Source organism: Nerophis ophidion, linkage group LG25, assembly GCF_033978795.1.
Source record: "Nerophis ophidion isolate RoL-2023_Sa linkage group LG25, RoL_Noph_v1.0, whole genome shotgun sequence".
Classification (NCBI taxonomy): Eukaryota; Metazoa; Chordata; class Actinopteri; order Syngnathiformes; family Syngnathidae; genus Nerophis; species Nerophis ophidion.
Genome location: NC_084635.1, coordinates 22,612,621 through 22,635,028, shown reverse-complemented (window position 1 = coordinate 22,635,028; position 22,408 = coordinate 22,612,621). Strand labels below are relative to the sequence as shown.

General features: G+C 40.9%; 2 protein-coding genes across 2 annotated transcripts in view; one reads left to right on the top strand and one right to left on the bottom strand.

Moving 5' to 3' along the window:
* slc22a18 (solute carrier family 22 member 18) overlaps positions 1-2,380 on the top strand; it is a 40,829-nt gene extending 38,449 nt beyond the window's left edge. Inside the window, exon 10 of the mRNA XM_061887437.1 lies at positions 1,962-2,380. Coding sequence (XP_061743421.1) covers positions 1,962-2,152 — 191 coding nt within the window. The 3' untranslated portion in view covers positions 2,153-2,380. The remainder of the gene's footprint in view (positions 1-1,961) is intronic.
* Positions 2,381-2,406: 26 nt separating this feature from the next.
* On the bottom strand, positions 2,407-19,521 carry ndufs3 (NADH:ubiquinone oxidoreductase core subunit S3). The gene is made up of 7 exons (XM_061887439.1): positions 19,371-19,521; positions 15,278-15,343; positions 12,875-12,972; positions 7,087-7,236; positions 5,775-5,900; positions 3,404-3,523; positions 2,407-2,708 (listed from the first exon to the last, which is right to left on the bottom strand). The coding sequence occupies exons 1-7, from the start codon at positions 19,423-19,425 to the stop codon at positions 2,538-2,540; spliced, it is 786 nt and encodes a 261-aa protein (XP_061743423.1). The 5' UTR covers positions 19,426-19,521; the 3' UTR covers positions 2,407-2,537.
* Between the last annotated feature and the right edge of the window lie 2,887 nt (positions 19,522-22,408).

Genomic DNA, 22,408 nt, shown 5'->3' with positions numbered 1-22,408 from the left:
CAATAGGCAATATATGAGGCAAGGAGATGACACATCTGAGTACTTGAATGTGGTGTACCCCAGGGGTCATTGTTAGTACCAGAATTATTCTATTTATACACCCAGGTAAGGCTGGGCGATATATCGATATACTCGATATATATCGAGTATATACTGTATATATACTCGATATATCGCGGGTTTGTCTCTGTGCGATATAGAAAATGACTATATTGTGATATTGGAGTATATGTTCTCACACAGTTGCTTTTAGCTGCAGGCATTACACCACAGGCTCTTCCCACTCCTTCTTGTGTCACCTTCTCAGACAGCAAGGGCAGGTTCTTACATAGGTCACATACTGTCACGTCATACGTCACATACGTATACGCCCCCGCGGAGCAGAGAGGTAACGGCATGGGTAAGGTTAGCTGTGATTCTAGCGAAGATGTGCGAGTGGTAATATGAGAGAAAGATGGTGCAAATCTGGTAAAAAATTAAGGAAAATTTGCCAAGAAAAACAGCAGGGGGTCCATCGTCTGGCGGTGGTTTGGCTTCAAGTGGGAATATGTCGAACAGACCACCGTAATTTGTGAGGCAAAAGCGTTGCTACAAAAAGTAGCATTACTGCTAATATGTAGCATCATTTCAAAAGTCACCTGCTAGAGAATGAAGAGTGATTACTCTGCATGTCAACATCTCTGTTCAGTGCCACACCAACAAAATGCAGAGGCAACAATTTCCACATCAAAACCTTTTGAAAAGAATAGTGATTTTTCTTTTAGTTGTGATTTCCTTCCCTGCATGAAAGTTTAAAATGAGCATATATTAATGCAGTATGAACAAGAATGTTTTAATGTAGAAACATAGAATCATCATACTGCTGTGATTATATGCATCAAGTGTTCATTCAAGGCTAAGGCAAAATATCGAGATATTTATCCTGTTTCGCAATATGGCCTAAATATATTGCGATATTAAAAAAAGGCCGTATCCCCCAGCCCTACACCCAGGACATTTGTAGAGACTTAAAGCGAACATTGTTCGCAGATGACACGGAAAACTCACGGGAAGTGACAAAAAGTGATTAAAGCAGAAAAAAACTAACTAAAAAGATTGTTTGATTAAAAAAAAAAACTAAAAAAAACCACATTATCCTTGAATTTAAATAAAACCAAAATAACGTTATTTACAAATACAAAAAATTAAGATACTTATTCACAAATACAAATCCATTGTGTAGTGTAGATATTGACATTGCACAGGAAACGTTTTAGGAGCCAAAATAGATAATAAAAATAAGCTGAAACCCACATATTGAGTACATACAACATAAAGTGGCATTAAAAATATCAATATTAAATAAGGCTAAAATAGTTATAGTAGGGCCCTGCGATGAGGTGGCGACTTGTCCTGGGTGTACCCCGCCTTTCGCTTGATTGTAGCTGAGATAGGCACCAGCGACCCCAAAGGGAATAAGCGGTAGAAAATGGATGGATGGATGGATGGATAGATAGTTATAGTGGTATATTACTTACAAATAAAAAATTCTCCAAGGCAGAAATGTATTTGAAAGTATCCAGTAACAAACGGGTCCACAGCTTTCAACTTACTGCATCATGCCTTTCCTGTATTGAATTTGGTCACAATAATTAACACTTACTTCATTGCATTAATCTGTCATAAAGATGTTCCCATCTTCCATTGTTCTCAGAGTCATTGTACTTGATTTAACCGTTTCTAACATTCTACACTACAGAATAATCAAAGTTTGTATAATTCCTGCTGACATAGATGTATATATCGGTGTCAAAAATGAGTACTGAGACAAGCAGAATTAAAATATTTAAAAAATGTGTGGAGATCAAAAGCAATCACATGACTTAGTGTTTACAGTATATATTTAAACACAGGAGTAAAATGAGCATTAACAAGTATTTTTAATCAGGATGTTAAGTGAAACCTTTGTGCTTTCTCACCAGGCACGATGTTGGGACTTTGTGCATCAGTTCAGTCCCTCCTCCGCACGGTCGGCCCGACTATCGGCGGCTTCCTCTACGTAGATTACGGTATTTCCTCCATAGGCTTTCTTCAGTTTACCGTGAATGCTGCTGTGTTCGTGTATCAGCTGCAACGTCCACTCAAGAACAAGAAAGTGGAGCACAAACAATGAAACAGGAGGTGAAACCTGCTCTGATTTGTATAACTACTACATCCTGCCATTGTGTAAGATTTTTGTAAAAACTTTTTACATTGAATACCTTCTAAGATGATTTTGTACACACTGAACACATATTGAAGGGTTGCTTTTGTTGACAAATGAATGAGTTACTCTGTGATCTCATATCCACAAATACACCCACAGACAGCGGAAGCTAAAATAAAATGAAATGTGGCAGAATGTGTGTAATGATGAGTGTTTTGGGGTAACTTTTAACACATGGTTTTTATTAGCATTTTTTATTTACATGAATATTGTTGTCCTTCTAACCAGGGACAGCCAAAAGCCAAACACACAAGTGGTTGCTTTGTGTGCGCTATAAGGAAGAGGGGTTACATCACTTCTTCTCGGGGGCTTTGTCTCCGGCTTCCAGTGTGGGCGGAGCCTCCTTGCTCTCCCTGTGAGCAGGGAACACCTCCCACGGTGTGTTCAGGTCAAACTTCCGGAACTCCTGCGACAGCTCCACTGGTTCCGCCACCACACGTTTCAATTCGTCGTCATAGCGCACCTGCACACATTTTTTTTTTTTTTAAATGCATTTTTCGGATTATAAATCGCTCCGGAGTATAAATCGCACCTGCCGAGAATGCATAATAAAGAAGGAAAAAACATATGTAGGTCGCACTGGAGTATAAATCGCGTTTTTGGGGGAAATTTATTTGATAAAACCCAACACCAAGAATAGACATTTGAAAGGCAATTTAAAATAAATAAAGAATAGTGAACAACAGGCTGAATAAGTGTACGTTATATGACGCATAAATAACCAACTGAGAAGGTGCCTGCTATGTTAACGTAACATATTATGGTAAGAGTCATTCAAATATCTATAACATATAGAACATGCTATATGTTTACCAAACAATCTGTCACTCCTAATCGCTAAATCCCATGAAATCTTATACATCAAGTCTCTTACGTGAATGAGCTAAATAATATTATTTGATATTTTACCGTAATGCGTTAATAATTTTACACATAAGTCGCTCCTGAGTATAAGTATAAAAAACTGCAATTTATAGTCCGAAAAATACGGTAATTTGATACTAATGTGCCTGAGAAAACAAATATAGGATTACTGCACCCCACCCGACTCATCCAAACACCAGTCAGGACTCAACCTGTATACATTCACGGCCCCACAGACAGAACTCTTTATACTATGCACAGACTTGTAATGCATGTGTATCCTCTCAAACTCACCTCAACATATCCTGAGAGAGGGAAGTCCTTCCTGAAGGGATGACCCTCAAAACCATAGTCAGTCAGAATACGCCTCAGGTCGGGGTGGTTGGCAAAGAACACACCAAACATGTCCCAAACCTTTATGGGGAAAACAAGCAACACAAACTTAAACAGTTAGTGTTTCTTGTCAAGGTAATTATTACATTGGAACTTCAATTTACAAACTTAATAGGTCCTTGACGGAATTCGTAAATGGAAAAGTTTGTATAGTGCAGCAAATATCTCCATAAGAAACAATGTAAATAAGAAAAATAGGTTACAGTCTTGAAAAAGTTCATCTTTTAGTGGAGATTTGTGCACTTTGGACTAAATATAAAGTGCTATACAGTAGTGTATATTAACTGTGGATCAACTTTCTCTTTATTAACAAGCTGAACCGAGCGAACGCACACACAGAAGTCACATTGGTGCCCTCACAAATCATCAGAAATCCCCAAAATTCTGAACAGTAACAACCATATTGCTACAATAACAAACATTTTAAAAAAGTAAAAATCCACCCACATTAATATCATTAGGGAGATATGGGGCGGGCGTCTGTGTGCTCTCGTGCTGCTGAACAAGAGGTAGAATTTCCCCTTACTGTAAAATAAGTCTGCTGTAACTAGGGCTGGGCGATACGGCCTTTTTTTAATATCGCAATTTTTTAGGCCATATCGCGATACACGATATATATCTCGATATTTTGCCTTGGCCTTGAATTAACACTTGATACATATAATCGCAGCAGTATGATGATTCTATGTGTCTACATTAAAATATTTTTGTTCATACTGCATTAATATATGCTTATTTTAAACTTTCATGCAGACAAGGAAATTACAACAACAAAAAATCACTATTTTTTCATAACGTGTTGATCTGGAAATGTTTGCCTTGGCATTTTGATGGTGTGGGCGTGTGGCACCGAATGGAGATGTTGAAATGCGGAGTAATCCCTCTTCACTCTCTAGCAGGTGACTTTTCAAATGATGCTACATATTAGCAGTAATTCTACTTTTTGTAGGCCGCTTTTGCCCCACACCTGACAAATTACGGTTGTCTGTTCGACATATTCCCACTTGAAACCAAACCACCGATGGACCCTCTGCTGTTTTTATTGGGAATTAATTCTTCCTTCATTTGTTACCAGATTCGCACCTTCTTTCTCTCGTATTACCACTCGCACGGCTCCCCTAGCACCACAGCTAACGTTACCCATGCTGCTACCTCTTTGCTCTGCGAGGGCGTATACGTATGTAAGAAGATACACTTGTCCGTGAGAAGGAGACAGAAAAGAGAAGAACCTGTAGTGTAATGCCAGCAGATAAAAGCAACTGTGTGAGAACATATACTCCAATATCACGATATAGTCATTTTCTATATCGCACAGAGACAAACTTGCGATATATCGCCAGCCCTAACATCTTTTTTCAGAAAATTTCAGTCTCATCCCAATTAAAACTTGCTGTAGTACGAAGCCTGGTTCATCAATTCTTCCATAATTAACTAGTATTGTTTGAAGACGACACATCTGTGATTCGGAAAGGAGAGAACATACACAAGCTAATAAAAATAATAGAAAAAAAATCAACAAAATAAAGAGATGGTTTAATAAAAAAACAATTAATTTTAAACCTCAGGAAAACTAAAATAATGCTATTCGGTAACAGTAGAAGAGACAGTCAAACACACAGTGAGAGGGCATTAAAATAATACAATAAACCAACGTTTGGGGTATAATAATAGATAACTAAATTAACTTCAAATCTAATATGAAAAATATGCAACAAAGCGGCAAGAAATACATCAATGAATAAAGCAAAATATGTACTGGACAAAAAAAAATGACTTCATATTCTCTTTACTATATCTGAATAATTGTGTAAAAATATGGGGAAATTACCTACAAAAGTACACTTCAATCACTAACCTTGTTACAAAAAATGTCAGTTAGAATAATACGTAATGTTGGATTTACAAAACTTTCAAACCTTTATTTATTGAATATATTAAAAAAATCAATGATTTGGTTAATTTCGCAATCAGCTAAACTTATGTACAAAGCAAACTATAACCTGCTACCCATGAATGTACAATTCTTCTTCTAAAAAAAAAAAAAGAGAATTACAACCTTAGAGAAAAACTGAATTTGAAACATTTGTATGCACTAACAACACTTGAGCATATCAGTATGTTGAATTATGTATGTGCCTCCTCAATAAAATGATGTGTGGTCGCACATGGAAGCACATTTGGCTTTATCTAAAAATTCATAATTTGAGAAGTTTGCAAAAAGAGGGGTTTGTGAATAGAGGTTCCACTTTATCATAGCGGGGTTGTGACTCACCTCCCTCTCGTACCAGTTGGCAGCTTTGTGGACAGGAACTGCAGAGTCCAATGGTGTGAGTTCATCGGTGTACGTCTTCACACGAATACGAGAGTTATAGCGCAGCGACAGCAGGTTGTACACAATCTAAAAAAACCACAACATAAAGTCATTGTGTTGTTTATGTAGGCTTCTGGTCTGACTCATTCACAGTTTGACGCGATGTAAACAAAAAGGCAGCTGATGCAGGGGCCAGATAAGAACCTCCCTACCTGTCCCAAAAAACGCACCTACACCTTCAACCAAGTTTTTCAGTAAATGTTTGGTGCTCAACTAGTTGTAGAAATGTGTATGATATTAGAAAAAAATCAAATTACGTGACGGATTTAGTCCAAACTCAAGTCCCTTAAGAAGAATGTAAGTTGAAGTTTCTTTAGAGAAGAACAAACATGTCCTAAAAGAGTCTGAGAGCCTATATTAATGTTCACAATGAAGTTCAATTACGATTTGTTTGCCCTCATTGTATTACGTATATTGTAGCGTCCCGGAAGAGTTAGTGCTGCAAGGGTTTCTGGGTATATGTTCTGTTGTGTTTATGTTGTGTTACGGTGCGGATGTTCTCCCGAAATGTGTTTGCCATTCTTGTTTGGTGTGGGTTCACAGTGTGGCGCATATTTGTAACAGTGATAAAGTTGTTTATACGGCCACCCTCAGTGTGACCTGCATGGCTGTTGCATAAAGCCATAGATATAATGTGACTTAACAGGCACGCAGAAGAAGTGCCTATAAGATGCTCTGGATCTCTGCTTACGTCCGTGTACACAGCGGCGCTTTACAAAGTTTTTACTTTTTGAAACCGATACCGATAAGAAACCGATACCAATCATTTCTGGTTTTATATTTTAAAGTATTTATTGGCTGATAAAATCGACAGTCCGATATTATCAGACATCGTTGTTATTGTCAATATTATTGTCAAATGTTACATACATTTGTCAATATGTGGTGTGGAATGTCAGAAAAGGTTTGGTAAAGTAAAAAGGGTCAAACAGAGAACAATATTAGGTATGAAAACACTAATCAACACTAGTTCTAACTTGTGTTTTGCCCACACTTTGAGGTCATAATATTTCATTATTTTTAAGGGTATGATTCAGGAGGTTAAAATGATCCAGACATGTTTGTTTGTGGATATTTTGTCCTGTTTTAGACTGCATTATTGTTTAATTAAGAACATTTATTACGCATGTTTATCTTCTGTGCTTAGCTGTTGTGTAGCAGCTAGCCCGCTACAAGTAGCCTATAGTCTACTATGTTTACAAAATGTTTTTACCTCAAAGCGGTTCTGCCGTGAAGGAATGTCGACAGCGGTCAGGTCGATCATGCTTCGGAACTGTGCGTTGGTGTGGTCCTTCAGGAAAGTCAGCACAGGGACCACACCGTCAGGATGGATCATCACCTCAAGCTCATTGTAACATGTCACCTGCAGAGACACTTTTTTTAATCAAAACGAGAACTATACCGCTCTGAAAATGACAAATGACATGAATACATAAAAAAACATACATCCTAGACGTTTTTGAACTTGTTTATTTCTAATAAAGACTTACCAAGCGACAGTCAATTTCAAACTCAAAGTGTTAATTTAATACGCAGAGCGGTTGATTGAAGCAAATTAGTGAAACTACAGACCTTCTTGAGAAAGGGGACCTTCTAAACATATGGCCTGCAGCCCGTGCTGGAATTTTTTAATGAAAGAAACTGCTGTTCTAAAAGTGTCCAATGGATGTCGCAATAGCAATTCGGTTAGGCAAGCAAACAGGGCCACGCAAGTCAGCAAAGCAAGAGGTACACAGTGAAGCGTGGCTACGGATCCTGCCCCTCGACATAAATGAAACATAAAACCTGCTTTTTTACATCTTCTGCTTTGAAAAACATTGTGCTTTGGCATCCTCATTTTCCCAAAATGTCTGTCAAAATAGAGAAATTTGGATGCAGAGTTTAACTCAACGCTCTTGAATAATTTCTACCTCCGTTTGAACGGTTTGTTGAGTTAGCACACAATAAATACGTGGAAATGAAAAATGAGGTATTTGATACCTAGAAGAGTTTTTATTATTTATTAATTGATCTCTTTTGTTCAATCCCAGATAGGCTATGACTATAAGTTGAATGGCTTTGTAGATACACTGAGACAAGATTTAAGTTCAGTGTGTCTTTTTAAACTCCACCATTTTTTCCTCTGAATTTTCAAGTACCACTAACGAAGTATTTTGGCAAGAAGATTATTTGTGATATGTACATAAAATGTGCTTTTTGACCAAAGTAAAACAAAGAAAAACAATCTGAAGTTGTCTTTATTTTCAAGGTATTGTGCCATTTACCAGTCCGGCCCACTTGGGTATAGATTTTCCTCCATGTGGCCCCTGAGGTAAAATGATACACCAGTTCTAGACATAGCAGCATCCTGTTCCGGCCAACCAATACGATCATTGGCACACTTCAATAATAACTATTATCAATTACTTTTTCTGGCCAGCTACTAGTAAATTTGCACTGCCACTGAAAGTTGCTAGCTGCTCGTCCTTGCTTGCAAACTTAATAATGGTCCAGTCTGAGCAGCTTGTAGTTACATCTCCAGACAGTAGATGGCAGTGTTAGTCTGCATCGTCAGAGCCACATCAGCTTATGGAAGGTGCTCCAATTTGCAAGTGATAGAACTACACCGAAGATAGCTGTCTTACTCACATGTAGGGTTCCGACTAACAATTATTTTGATTGTCGACTAATTATCGATTATTGACCAGTCAACTAATGGGTTTATTAAGAATACATTTATACAGTGGTTCCTATTTTAGCCACCAGCTTTTAAATTCAGCTTTATGCATTTTCAGACGTGTTAATAATTATAAATTTTATTTACAAAATATGCCTTGCTGGGAACTTAAGAACATACCAATAGAAAAATAAGGACCAAAAAAACCTTGCAAAATTAGAAAAGGAAATCTTAAAACACTATATGTAATTTGCAGGTGTTAACTAAAAAACAATACATAGCGAAAGGCAGTGAATAAATAACACTGGAATAAGTGTTTTCAGTCTCGATTTGAAAAGGATAAATTAGGCTATATTTCAGAGGTCAGGGGGTAGTGACTAATATCTGATTAAAAAAAAAAGGTATGTGATTGCCCTTGCTGATAATGCCTTTCAATGCTGATCACAAATGCCAATTCCTCTGGCTTATGTATTTAGCTAGCAGCTAATTGTGTCTTCATATGTAGTGTGGAGCCTAGTGTACCATTATCACTGGAGAACAAGGGTGAACATGTTACACACAGAGCAAGCAAGAGCAGGCATGCTAATAGCTAAGCTAGCAGCTAAGCTAGCTAGAAACAACGGATGAAATGAGTGCTTAGTAAATTTTAAAACGTGTAGATGGAACATTAGCAGAAAGTAAGTAGACATTAGCAGAAAATTAACAAGTAGATTAATAACAGTTTAGAGAGAGGATAATATAACAACAAATGGTGTGTCAGCATTGTCAGTGAGTACACGACACGTAAGATGGAGGATTGATCCAGAAATCTGAGGTGCCGACAGCAAGGGTAATATCAGTATTATGATCAATAATAGAGTGATCCATCCATCTTCTTCCGCTTATCCGGGTCGGGTCGCGGGGGCAACAGCCTAAGCAGAGAAACCCAGACTTCCCTCTCCCCAGCCACTTCGTCTAGCTCTTCCCGGGGGATCCCGAGGCGTTCCCAGGCCAGCCGGGAGACATAGTCTTCCCAACGTGTCCTGGGTCTTCCCCGTGGCCTCCTACCGGTTGGACATGCCCTGAACACCTCCCTAGGGAGGCGTTCGGGTGGCATCCTGACCAAATGCCCGAACCACCTCATCTGGCTCCTCTCGATGTGAAGGAGCAGCGGCTTTACTTTGAGTTCCTCCCGGATGGCAGAGCTTCTCACCCTATCTCTAAGGGAGAGCCCTGCCACCCGGCGGAGGAAACTCATTTCGGCCGCTTGTACCCGTGATCTTATCCTTTCGGTCATGACCCAAAGCTCATGACCATAGGTGAGGATGGGAACGTAGATCGACCGGTAAATTGAGAGCTTTGCCTTCCGGCTCAGCTCCTTTTTCACCACAACGGATCGCTACAACGTCCGCATTACTGAAGACGCCGCACCGATCCGCCTGTCGGTCTCACGATCCACTCTTCCCTCACTCGTGAACAAGACTCCTAGGGGCAGGGTCTCCCCCCCAACCCGGAGATGGCATTCCACCCTTTTCCGGGCGAGAACCATGACTCGGACTTGGAGGTGCTGATTCTCATTCCGGTCGCTTTACACTCGGCTGCAAACCGATCCAGTGAGAGCTGAAGATCCCGGTCAGATGAAGCCATCAGGACCACATCATCTGCAAAAAGCAGAGACCTAATCCCGCGGTCACCAAACCGGAACCCCTCAACGCCTTGACTGCGCCTAGAAATTCTGTCCATAAAAGTTATGAACAGAATCGGTGACAAAGGAAAGCCTTGGCGGAGTCCAACCCTCACTGGAAATGTGTTCGACTTACTGCAGGCAATGCGGACCAAGCTCTGGCACTGATCGTACAGGGAGCGGACCGCCACAATAAGACAGTCCGGTACCCCATACTCTCTGAGCACTCCCCACAGGACTTCCCGAGGGACACGGTCGAATGCCTTCTCCAAGTCCACAAAGCACATGTAGACTGGTTGGGCAAACTCCCATGCACCCTCAAGAACCCTGCCGAGAGTATAGAGCTGGTCCACAGTTCCACGACCAGGACGAAAACCACACTGTTCCTCCTGAATCCGAGGTTCGACTATCCGGCGCAGCCTCCTCTCCAGTACACCTGAATAAACCTTACCGGGAAGGCTGAGGAGTGTGATCCCACGATAGTTGGAACACACCCTCCGGTCCCCCTTCTTAAAGAGAGGAACCACCACCCCGGTCTGCCAATCCAGAGGTACCGCCCCCGATGTCCACGTGATGCTGCAGAGTCTTGTCAACCAAGACAGCCCAACAGCATCCAGAGCCTTAAGGAACTCCGGGCGGGTCTCGTCCACCCCCGGGGCCTTGCCACCGAGGAGCTTTTTAACTACCTTAGCGACCTCAGCCCCAGAAATAGGAGAGTCCACCACTGATTCCCCAGCCACTGCTTCCTCATAGGAAGACGTGTTGGTGGGATTGAGGAGGTCTTCGAAGTATTCCTTCCACCTATCCACAACATCCGCAGTTGAGGTCAGCAGAACACCATCCGCACCATACACGGTGTTGATAGTGCACTGCTTCCCCTTCCTGAGGCGGCGGACGGTGGTCCAGAATCGCTTCGAAGCCATCTGGAAGTCGTTTTCCATGGCTTCCCCGAACTCCTCCCATGTCCGAGTTTTTGCCTCCACGACCGCTGAAGCCGCACACCGCTTGGCCTGTCGGTACCTGTCCACTGCCTCCGGAGTCCTATGAGCCAAAAGGACCCGATAGGACTCCTTCTTCAGCTTGACGCCATCCCTCACCGCTGGTGTCCACCAAGGGGTTTTAGGATTGCCGCCCCGACAGGCACCAACTACCTTGCGGCCACAGCTTCGATCAGCCACCTCGACAATAGAGGTGCGGAACATGGTCCACTCGGACTCAATGTCCAGCACCTCCCTCGTGGCATGTTCGAAGTTCTTCCGGAGGTGGGAATTGAAACTTTCTCTGACAGGAGACTCTGCCAGACGTTCCCAGCAGACCCTCACAATGCGTTTGGGCCTCCCAGGTCTGTCCGGCATCCTCCCCCACCATTGCAACCAACTCACCACCAAGTGGTGATCAGTAGAAAGCTCCGCCCCTCTCTTCACCCAAGTGTCCAAAACATAAGGCCGCAAATCCGATGACACAACTACAAAGTCGATGATGGAACTGCGGCCTAGGGTGTCCTGGTGCCAAGTGCACATATGGACACCCTAAGGTTAAAAATGGTGTTTGTAATGGACAAACTGTGACGAGCACAAAAGTCCAATAACAAAACACCACTCGGGTTCAGATCCGGGCGGCCATTCTTCCCAATCCCGCCTCTCCAAGTTTCACTGTCGTTGCCAACATGAGCGTTGAAGTCCCCCAGTAGAACAAGGGAATCACCCGGGTTAGCACTTTCCAGTACTCCCTCGAGTGTACCCAAAAAGGGTGGGTACTCTGAACTGCTGTTTGGTGCGTAAGCACAAACAATAGAGTGATGACATCGATATTTTTATTTCCCTCAAAATATATATTTTACTAGGATTGTAATGATATCAATATCTCACGATACGATATTGTTACTGTATGAAGGCCACAGTACAATATTTTTGTGGTATTATTTTTTTCAAAAAGGCTACGCTGACAAAGCCCTTAAAAACAGATGCGGTGATGTCACGACTAATATTGACAAATGAATTAGCCAAAGACATATTTTACTAATAAATTGTATTAATTGTTGCAGCCTACATACACTTTCTCAGCACAACATGTAACAGGTAAGTTAACACACAGTAACAAACAACCATTTGTAACAATGATTAAGTGAAGAATAGATGTATAAAGTGCCCCCAAAGCATGCTGGGTACAGAGGTAACTCACCTTGATGATACAATCGGGAATGTATAGCTTTAAAATCAGCGCATGCTTGCATGTTTTTTTAAATCACTTGTATTATTTATAAGGTGTTCAGTTTTACTCGTCCACACACAATCACAGAGTTTTGCGTCATGGCCAATTATGCAAATTAAGACAACTCCCAGAATTGGATTTAACCAAGACTGTGAACAGTCAAATTGCGATCAGTTCAATGCTCGAAGAATTTCCCAAGCATATAGCCTGATTGTAGCGGAGATAGGCTCCAGCACCCCTGCGACCCTGAAAACGTTAAACCGTAGAAAATGGATGGATGGTTGGATAGCCCTAATTTTAACTCAGCCTGCAAGTGTGGGGCATTGCAAAAAAATGTTAGGTACTCCATTAACAGTACAAATGCATGAAGTAAATACACATATATGATCAGATAAGTCATCAGTTCATTTAAAATCACTAATCTGGGATTGGCCCATAAATCCTAAATGATTATTGTTGCACAGAACTGACCTGAACTTGCTGGATGTATTTGGGCATCATTTCAGCCACATACTCTCCAAATGCTGCTAGCTGGTTGTGGGCAACTGCATCTTTTGGTCGGACGGTGGCTGTGGAGAACACATGTGTATATATAAATGATATAAGGTTAATGATCAGGTCAATTTCATCAGTACAAAGATGAGTGAGGAGACTTCAACTTGTTAAATATTGAGCAAATAAATGACGTGCATTCAAGAAAAACCTTTTAGAAAAAAATACTTGGAGGACATTCTGACATCAAAATAGCATTGGTGTCCAAATATTGGGGTCATTTTAGTTCATTTGAATCATTTATGCAAGTAATAACCTGTATTAATGATTAGTCTGGTTTAAAAATTCTAAAATAATAAGGACACAAAGATTTTTCTTTAAAAAAATGTACATTGTTTCTTTATCCTGGTTATTAGCCTGTTTCATTACAAAATCACGATAAAATCAGCAAACCCCATCCCATCCCTTTGTAGTTTTTACCCAAAATTCGAAATCAGAATCCAAAATAATTTTTCAGTAGGGATATAACAATGTCAATTTCACAGTACGAAATTGCCACGGTATTGAAGGGGAACTGCACTTTTTTGGGGAATTTTGCTTATCATTCACAATCATTATGAAAGACATGACAAAAGATTAGTTTTTTTTATGCATTGTAACTCATATATAAATGTAAATAAAAGTCAGCTTATAAGAGGGCCAATGGGAGGTCCTCTATTCCGCCCAAAAAACCCAATAAATAACTATCCTAAAAAGCCAAAAACACTATTTACATTTCGTGACTTGAATATTAATCAAATATTAGTGATATTTTTATAAAAGGCGCTAACACAGGAAAAACTATATACAGTATAGCGGCGCTGTGATCGCAAGTTTGTGTGCCTATATTGACATCAGTGAGTGGTAAGTTGCTTCCTCGCTTGTGGAAGTTTATTGTAGATCATAAATCATGTCTCTCACCTGGATAGTAGAATGATGCAAACTTATTCCAACAAGTTTGTCAACTTTGACAGCCAATTTAGACCCAGGAAAGGTGAGAAAGGCACGAAAACACACTTGGTTTAACCCCCTTTTTCTTCACGAGAAGTACGCGTCATTCTGAATCTAAACAGGAATATATGAACATCCTAACAGTTGGCATCCTAAAATCAGCAAATATTGTACAGTAAGTGAATTTTAATTATATGTGTTGGCTCTCCTGAAGTCTGTGGTGAGTAATAATCCGTAATGCTGTTAAAAAAAAAATAATGTAATGATGCATTTTTTTTAATTAATGCAAAGCATATGCTTAAAATCTGAAAAATATGTAAATATTAAATGCTATTACAAATGTGTCCGTTACTACATTACTTATATACATACATCATGTATATAAAACTTTAATGAAGGTGTTTGGATGTTTTTTTAAGGGCTTCTATAGGCAGAACAGAGCGACTCCCATAAGCTCCATCGTGAGTTGATTTTTGATCGCATTTATTTACAAGCTAGAATGCATTTAAAAAAGTGTTCTTGTCTAGGCCATGGTACGATTTGATGGTGAATTATCAAAAAAAAAGACTTGGCAAAAATACCATACTGTGTGAAATTAAGTGGCTTCAGGAATGTTTCAGATAAACAGACTTACTGTAATTGAACACAAACATAATGCATAAATGTTCTAAACATATTTATTACTACAAACAAGTATTTTTAAATGCATTTGTGCAGGAACATCCACTGTTTCAATCAAATAAAAAATAAAAAAATTAAATTTTTAGTGTCTTTAAACTGACAATGTAAACATGCAGTAAAACAATGCTCACTTTAGTGTCTCAACTTTTAATTTCTCAGAAGCATTGTCCTCTGCAGTGAACGTTTTTTGATATCAGTTTAGAAAAGGCTGTTTCTCAACCGACAATTTAACTTTTTATAATGTAAATACCTCACAAATTGATGTTTAGCATTGCTGGTTTCAAATATATTTTCTGGGTGATGGTTCATCAAGTAACTTCTTATATTACTCGTATTTTCCGGGATGTCTAGTGTTCCGCGCTCAAAACCGGGCTCTTTCCCGCCGGCTCTGAGACGAAGGTTCAGAATTGGGCATTGCAGTACAAAGACTTTACCGCTGCCAAAGAGGTTGTGTTTTTGCCAGGGGTTTTTTGTCTCTTAGTAACATAACTCAAAAAGTTATAGACTGATTTTGATTCAATTTTAAGGAAAAAAAATACATTCCTTTTATCTGCTACAAAAACACTTCTCCCGCATGCTTCTGCATTTTGTTTCCTTTTACAGTGTTTCACACCCTCTCCTTGAGGGTGTGAAATATCGCGCTGCTCAAATTGCTCCAGGGCCGCAGTTTGGACACTGATAGTTTAGACATGTACGTAAAACAGTACTCACGGCTTGTCTCAATGGTGGAACTCTGCAACCTGGACTGCTGCTGCAGGAGACTTGATGTCCTTGCAACTAACAACATTACAAGACAAAGTTTAGACATCTGTTAGGTACACTTTACATATTAACACATGTTGACAGTGTTTGCCAAGCATTTATTTGTGATGGTCCATCAGAAAAAGATTTGAGGTCATTTTTTTTTTTTAAATAAAGATTTTGTCCTTGCTCGAAAATAATTCCTTCTACCTAGGCTTTAAACGGTATGTGTTTTTGTATTGAACCATTTGGTACGGGGAAATTAAGTAGCGTAAACAATACGAAAAATGCCGGACATTTGAGGCATTTAAGAAACTCTGCCCTGACAGCTCCGCAAAACAAGACATGTCCGGTGAAAAGAGGACGTATGGTCAGTCTATCGTAGCCCGGTCGCTGCTAGCAAAAGAGGACAGGTCCGGTGCTAGCAGCGATCGGGCTAGGATAGACTGACCATACGTCCTCTTTTCACCAGACATGTCTTTTTTTGCGGGGCTGTCCGGGCGGAGTTTCTTAAATGCCTCAAATGTCTGGCATTTTGAGTTATGGTTGCGTGTATTAACAATGTACATTCAAGGTTAAGAAGAGGTTAAAAACAAAACAAATTGTGCGCGCAGCAGCAGCATTCGTGAGGGCGGGGCAGAGAGCAAGAGAGTTATGATAAACGTGCATGCGTCGCCAGGCTCTGCTTTTTATCCATTGATTTATCAGATTTTATTTTTTATTATCTATAGCAGGGGTGTCAAAAGTGTGCCCCGGAGGCCATTTGCGGCCCACAGCTAATGTTTTAAAGGCCCACGGCACATTCTAAAAATACTATTAAAATAAAACATAAAAGTGAAATAAAAAAGCTTGAAGGTTAAATGTAATTTAGAAAAAGTTGCAATGTTGACTAATAAAACAAAGCTTTTTTTTTTCTTTCAAACTGTCATTGCTCAAAACATAATATTGAATCAAAGTCAATGTTATTATGAATTATTGACCCATCCAAGGTTCTGATTACTTCACATCAAATATTCCACTAAGAAAAATGTTTTTGGTGGAAGATTTTGCAAATTTGGTAAATAACCCAAAAAATATTTGTTTGTTTTCCTACTGTACCGAAAATGAACCGAAACAAGACCTCTAAACCGAGGTACGTACCAAACCAAAATTTTTGTTTACCTTTACACCCCTACTTCTACCTGCAGTAGATATTATAACTATGCCTCTTAACACATTTCATACACACATACCACAGCTGACCTGACGACACAACATGATGCATCTGTTGTCAATATAGTGATTAGATGATTAGAGTATGTCGTCCCGGGGTTTCCATGCCCCCTGGTAGGGTCTTCCAAAATAAACAAGTCATAGGTGAGGGATCCGACAAAGAGCAGCCCGAAGACCTCCATGAAAAATAAAAACAAAGGACTCAGATTTCTCTCGCCCGGACGCAGGTCACCGGGGCCCTCCTCTGGAGGCAGGCCCGGAGGTGGGGCACGATGGCGAGCGCCTGGTGGCCTGTCCCCGAGGAGCGCGAAGAGGCAACGTGGGTCCCCCCTCCAATGGGCTCACCACTCTTAGCAGGGGCCATAAAGGTCGAGTGCATTGTGAGCTGGGCGGCAGCCGAAGGCAGGACACTTGGTGGTCCGATCTTCATAGCTAGCTCTTGGGACGTGGAACGTCACCTCGCTGGGGGCAAGCAGCCTGAGCTAGTGTGGGAGGTGGAGAAGTTTGGGCTAGATACAGTCAGACTCACTTCGACGCACAGCAAGGGCTCTGGAACCAGTTCTCTTGAGAGGGGCTTGACTCACTTCCACTCTGGCGTTGCACGCAATGAGAGGTGACGAGCTGGGGTAGCAATTCTTGTTGCCACCTGGCTCAAAGCCTGCACGTTGGAATTCAACTCAGTAGACGAGAGGATAGCTTCCCTCCACCTTCGGATGGGGGGACGGGTCTTGACTGTTGTTTGTGTTTGTTTCTAGTCCGTCGCTATCAATATCGTCAAACACTAATCTTTCATCTTCGCTCAAATTAATGGGGAAATTGTCGTTTTCTCGGTCCGAATAGCACTTTTTGTTGGAGGCTCCCATTAAAAACAATGTGAATATGTGAGGAGCCATCAAACACGTGACGTCATCGTCTGCGACTTCCAGTAGAGGCAGGACATTTCTCTTAGCACCGAAAGTTGCGAACTTTATCGTGGATGTTCTCTACTAAATCCTTTCAGCAAGAATATGGCAATATCGCGAAATGATCAAGTATGACACATAGAATGGACCTGCTATCCCTGTCTAAATAAAAAAATCTCATTTCAGTAGGCCTCATAGTTGTTTATACAGCCACCCTCAGTGTGACCTGTATTGCTGTTGAGCAAGTATGCCTTCATTGACAAACAATTACTTACTTCGCGCTTTCTGTCTCTGCCCCTACCTTGTGAATGTTGCTGCGTGCGCACACCTTCACAATTTGTTATGTATCTTAACCCTGTACGTACATTGAAAATACACACAACATTGACTCAACACTAGCATTAGAGGCATTTAAAGACCTACTGAAACCCACTACTACTGACCACGCAGTCTGATAGTTTATATATCAAATATGAAATATTAACATTGAAACAGATGCCAATACGGCCTTTTTAGTTTACTGAATTGCAATTTTAAATTTCCCGCGAACTGCCCTGTTGAAAATGATGAGGTGTACGCGTGACGTCACGGACTGTTAGGAAATACAAGCGCTGCACACACACACAGCTAAAAGTCGTCTGCTTTAACCGCATAATTACACAGTATTTTGGACATTTTGTTGCTGAATCTTTTGCAATTTCTTCAATTAATAATGGAGAAGACACAGTAGAAAAACGGAATTGGGAAGCTTTAGCCCTTAGCCACACAAACACACGGTGATTCCTTGTTTAAAATTCCTGGAGGTGAAACTTTCCTATGGATCAGAGTGCGGTCAAGAGAACATGGTTCCCGACCACTTGTAAACTGGCAGGTTTCGGTGAGAAAATTGTGGTTAAAAAGTCAGTTCTTAGCGGAGAAAAGCTGAGCTTGTGCCGTCCATAGCTGCCGTCGAGTCCCCTGAGACACTGTGCGTCAAGACACCCGTGGATACATCCTTCCAACTATCAGGTACTATTAAACTCTCTAAAACACTAGCAACACAATAGAAAGATAAGGGGATTTCCCAGAATTAACCTAGTAAATGTGTCTAAAAACATCGGAATCCTTCCCAATGCAACCGCATTTTTTTTTTGTTTTTTTTTTCTCGTCCGCCGCTATCACTATCCTCAAACACGAATCTTTCATCCTCGCTGAAATTATTGGGGAAATTGTCGTTTTATCGGTCCGAAAGCACTTTTTGTTGGAGGCTCCCATTAAAAACAATGTGAATATGTGAGGAGCCATCAAACATGTGACGTCATCGTCTTCGACTTCCGGTAGAGGCAGGGCATTTCTCTTAGCACCGAAAGTTGTGAACTTTATCGTGGATGTTCTCTACTAAATCCTTTCAGCAAAAATATGGCAATATCTCGAAATAATCAAGTATGACACATAGAATGGACCTGCTATCCCCGTTTAAATACGAAAATCTCATTTCAGTAGGCCTCATAGTTGTTTATACAGCCACCCACAGTGTGACCTGTATGGCTGTTGATCAAGTATGCCTTGATTGACAATTAATTACTTCGCGCTTTCTGTCTGTGCCCCTCCCTAATGAATGCTGCTCTGTGCGCACACCTTCACAATTTGTTATGTATCTTAACCCTGTGCGTACATTGAAAATACACACATTGACTCAACACGCCGGACATTAGAGGCATTTAAGAAACCCCACCCGGACAGCCCCGCAAAAGAGGCCATGTCCGAGGAAAAGAGGACGTATGGTCAGTCTAACATGATGTGCCATAACCTCCATGGTCGTCACTTGCTAGCACTTACTAGCTCAAACTAAGGTCAAACGGCTTGGCGTATAGCTGTGGTAAAACAGACTATAACGTTGGCAGCGGCAAAAAATAAAGCTTTTCATTAAAATGTATCCTCAAGGACATAGGTGTTAACCGTAGACTTACTGTTGCAACTCCGGCTGAGACCTGCACGGACGCAGCGGACCAGCGACGCCGCCATGTTGATTCAATGACAGCGCTTCTATCACTTCCGGAAGAGGGTATCCTTAGTAGCGGTTTGTCGCCACCTAGTGGTCTGGAAAGTGTGGCCAGAGACGTCAGTCGGGACTGAATTGCTTTTTTTTTTTATTGGCTCATGGCATATCCTAAAACAGGGGTCACCAACCTTTGTGAAACCAAGAGCTACTTCTTGGGTACTGATTAATGCAAAGGGCTAACAGTTTGATACACACTTAAATAAATTGCCAGAAATAGCCAATTTGCTCAATTTACCTTGAACTGTATGTTATTATTAATAATTAATGATATTTATCTTTGTGGAAACACTGATCATCTTAATGATTTCTCACAATAAATATATATAGAAACAGATAAATATATATTTTTTAAAAAGGGTATTTCTGTCTGTCATTCCGTCGTACATTTTTTTTCCTTCTACAGAAGGTTTTTTGCAGAGAATAAATGATGGAGAAAAAAAACACTTAATTGAACGGTTTTAAAGAGGAGAAAACACGAAAAAAATTAAAATTAAATTTTGAAACATAGTTTATCTTCAATTTCCACTCTTTAAAATTGAAAATTCAACCGAAAAAAAGAAGAGAAAAACTAGCTAATTCGAATCTTTTTGAAAAAATTTAAAAAATAATTTATGGAACATCATTAGTAATTTTTCCTGATTAAAATTACTTTTAGAATTTTGATGACATGTTTTAAATAGGTTAAAATCCAATCTGCACTTTACTAGAATATATAACAAATTGGACCAAGCTATATTTCTAACAAAGACAAATCATTATTTCTTCTAGATTTTCCAGAACAAAAATTTTAAAACCAATTCAAAAGACTTTGAAATAAGACTTAAATTTGATTGCAAAGATTTTCTAGATTTGCCAGAATAATTTTTTTGAATTTTAATGAAGAAATATTTCACAAATATCCTTTGTCGAAAAAACAGAAGCTAAAGTGAAGAATTAAATTAAAATGTATTTAATATTCTTTACAATAAAAAAAAAAAAATGAACATTTCCTGTTAGCATTTAAAAGGTAAAATGGTTTATGTGTTTAAAAATCCTTCAATCATTTTTAAGGTTGTCTTTTTTCTCTAAAATTGTCTTTCTGAAAGTTATAAGAAGCAAAGTAAAAAAAAAAAAAATATCTAAACAAGTGAAGACCAAGTCTTTAAAATATTTTCTTGGATTTTCAAATTCTACTTGAGTTTTGTCTCTCTTAGAATTAAAAATGTCATGCAAAGTGAGACCAGCTTGCTAGTAAATAAATACAATTTAAAAAATAGAGGCAGCTCACTGGTAAGTGCTGCTATTTGAGCTATTTTTAAAACAGGCCAGCGGGCTACTCCTCTGGTCCTCACCGCGTTGGTGACCCCTGGCCTAGGGAATCTCTGGTGGGGTCTCCTATTTCTGGGGCTGAGGTTGCCGAGGTAGTTAAAAAGCTCCTCGATGGCAAGGCTCCGGGGGTGGATGAGATCCACCTTGGTTAACTAGACTCTGCTACATCGCGTGGATATCGGGGACGGTACCTCTGGATTTGCAGACTGGGGTGGTGGTTCCTTTTCTTAAGAAAGGGAACCGGAGGCTGTGTTCCCACTATTGTGGTCTCACACTCCTCAGCCTTCCCGGTGAGGTCTATTTAGGTGTACTAGAGAGGAGGCAACGCCGGATAGTCAAACCTCGGATTCAGGAGGAACAGTGTGGTTTTCGGCCTGGTCGTGGAGCTGTGGACCAGCTCTATAGGGTTTTTGAGGGTCCATGGGAGTTTGCCCTACCAGTCTTCATGTGCTTTGTGGACTTGGAGAAGGCATTCGACCGTGTCCCTCGGGAAGTCCTGTGGGGAGTGCTCAGAGAGTATGGGGTATCAGACTGTCTGATTGTGGCGGTCCGCTTCCTGTGCGATCAGTGTCAGAGCTTGGTTCGCATTGCCGGCAGTAAGTCGGACCCGTTTCCAGTGAAGGTTGGACTCCGCCAAGGCTGCCCTTTGTCACCGATTCTGTTCATACATTTTATGGAAAGAATTTCTAGGCGCAGTCAGGGCGTTGAGGGTATCCGGTTTGGTGGCTGCAGGATTACATCTCTGCTTTTTGCAGAAGATGTGGTCCTGATGGATCTTCAGCTCTCACTGGATCGGTTTGCAGCAGAGTGTGAAGCGACTGAGATGTGAATCAGCACATCCAAGTCCGAGTCCATGGTTCTCGCCCGGAAAAGGGTGGAGTGCCATCTCCAGGTTGGGGAGGAGATCTTGCCCCGAGGGGAGGAGTTCAAGTACTTCTGAGTCTTGTTCATGTGTGAGGGAAAAGTGGATTGTGAGGTCGACAGGCAGATCGGTGTGGCATCTTCAGTAATGCGGACACTGTACCGATCCGTTGTGGTGAAGAAGGAGCTGAGCCGGAAGGCAAAGCTCTCAATTTACCTGTCGATCTACGTTCCCATTCTCACCTACGGTCATGACCTTTGGGTTTTGACCGAAAGGACAAGATCACGGGTACAAGCGGCCGAAATGGGTTTCCTCTGCCGGGTGGCAGGGCTCTCCCTTATCAGATAGGGTGAGAAGCTCTGCCATCCGGGAGGAACTCAAAGTAAAGCCACTGCTCCTCCACATCGAGATGAGCCAGAGGAGGGGATTCGGGCATCTGGTCAGGATGCCACCGAACACCTCCTAGGTGTTTCGGGCACGTCCGACCGGTAGGAGGCCACGGGGAAGACATAGGACACGTTAGGAAGACTATGTCTCCCGGCTGGCCTGGGAACGCCTCGAGGAGCTGGACGAACTGGCTGGGGAAAAGGGGAAGTCTGGGTTTCCCTGCTTAGGCTGCTGCCCCTGAGACTTGACCTCAGATAAGCGGAAGAATATGGATGGAGTAAGCTTTAAAAAATTGAAGGTGAAGTTAATGCTATTCTACCAAAGATGTGGAACCTCAATATAGATCAAACATTTGATAATATCAAATTGGAAGGGAACACACTGCCAGA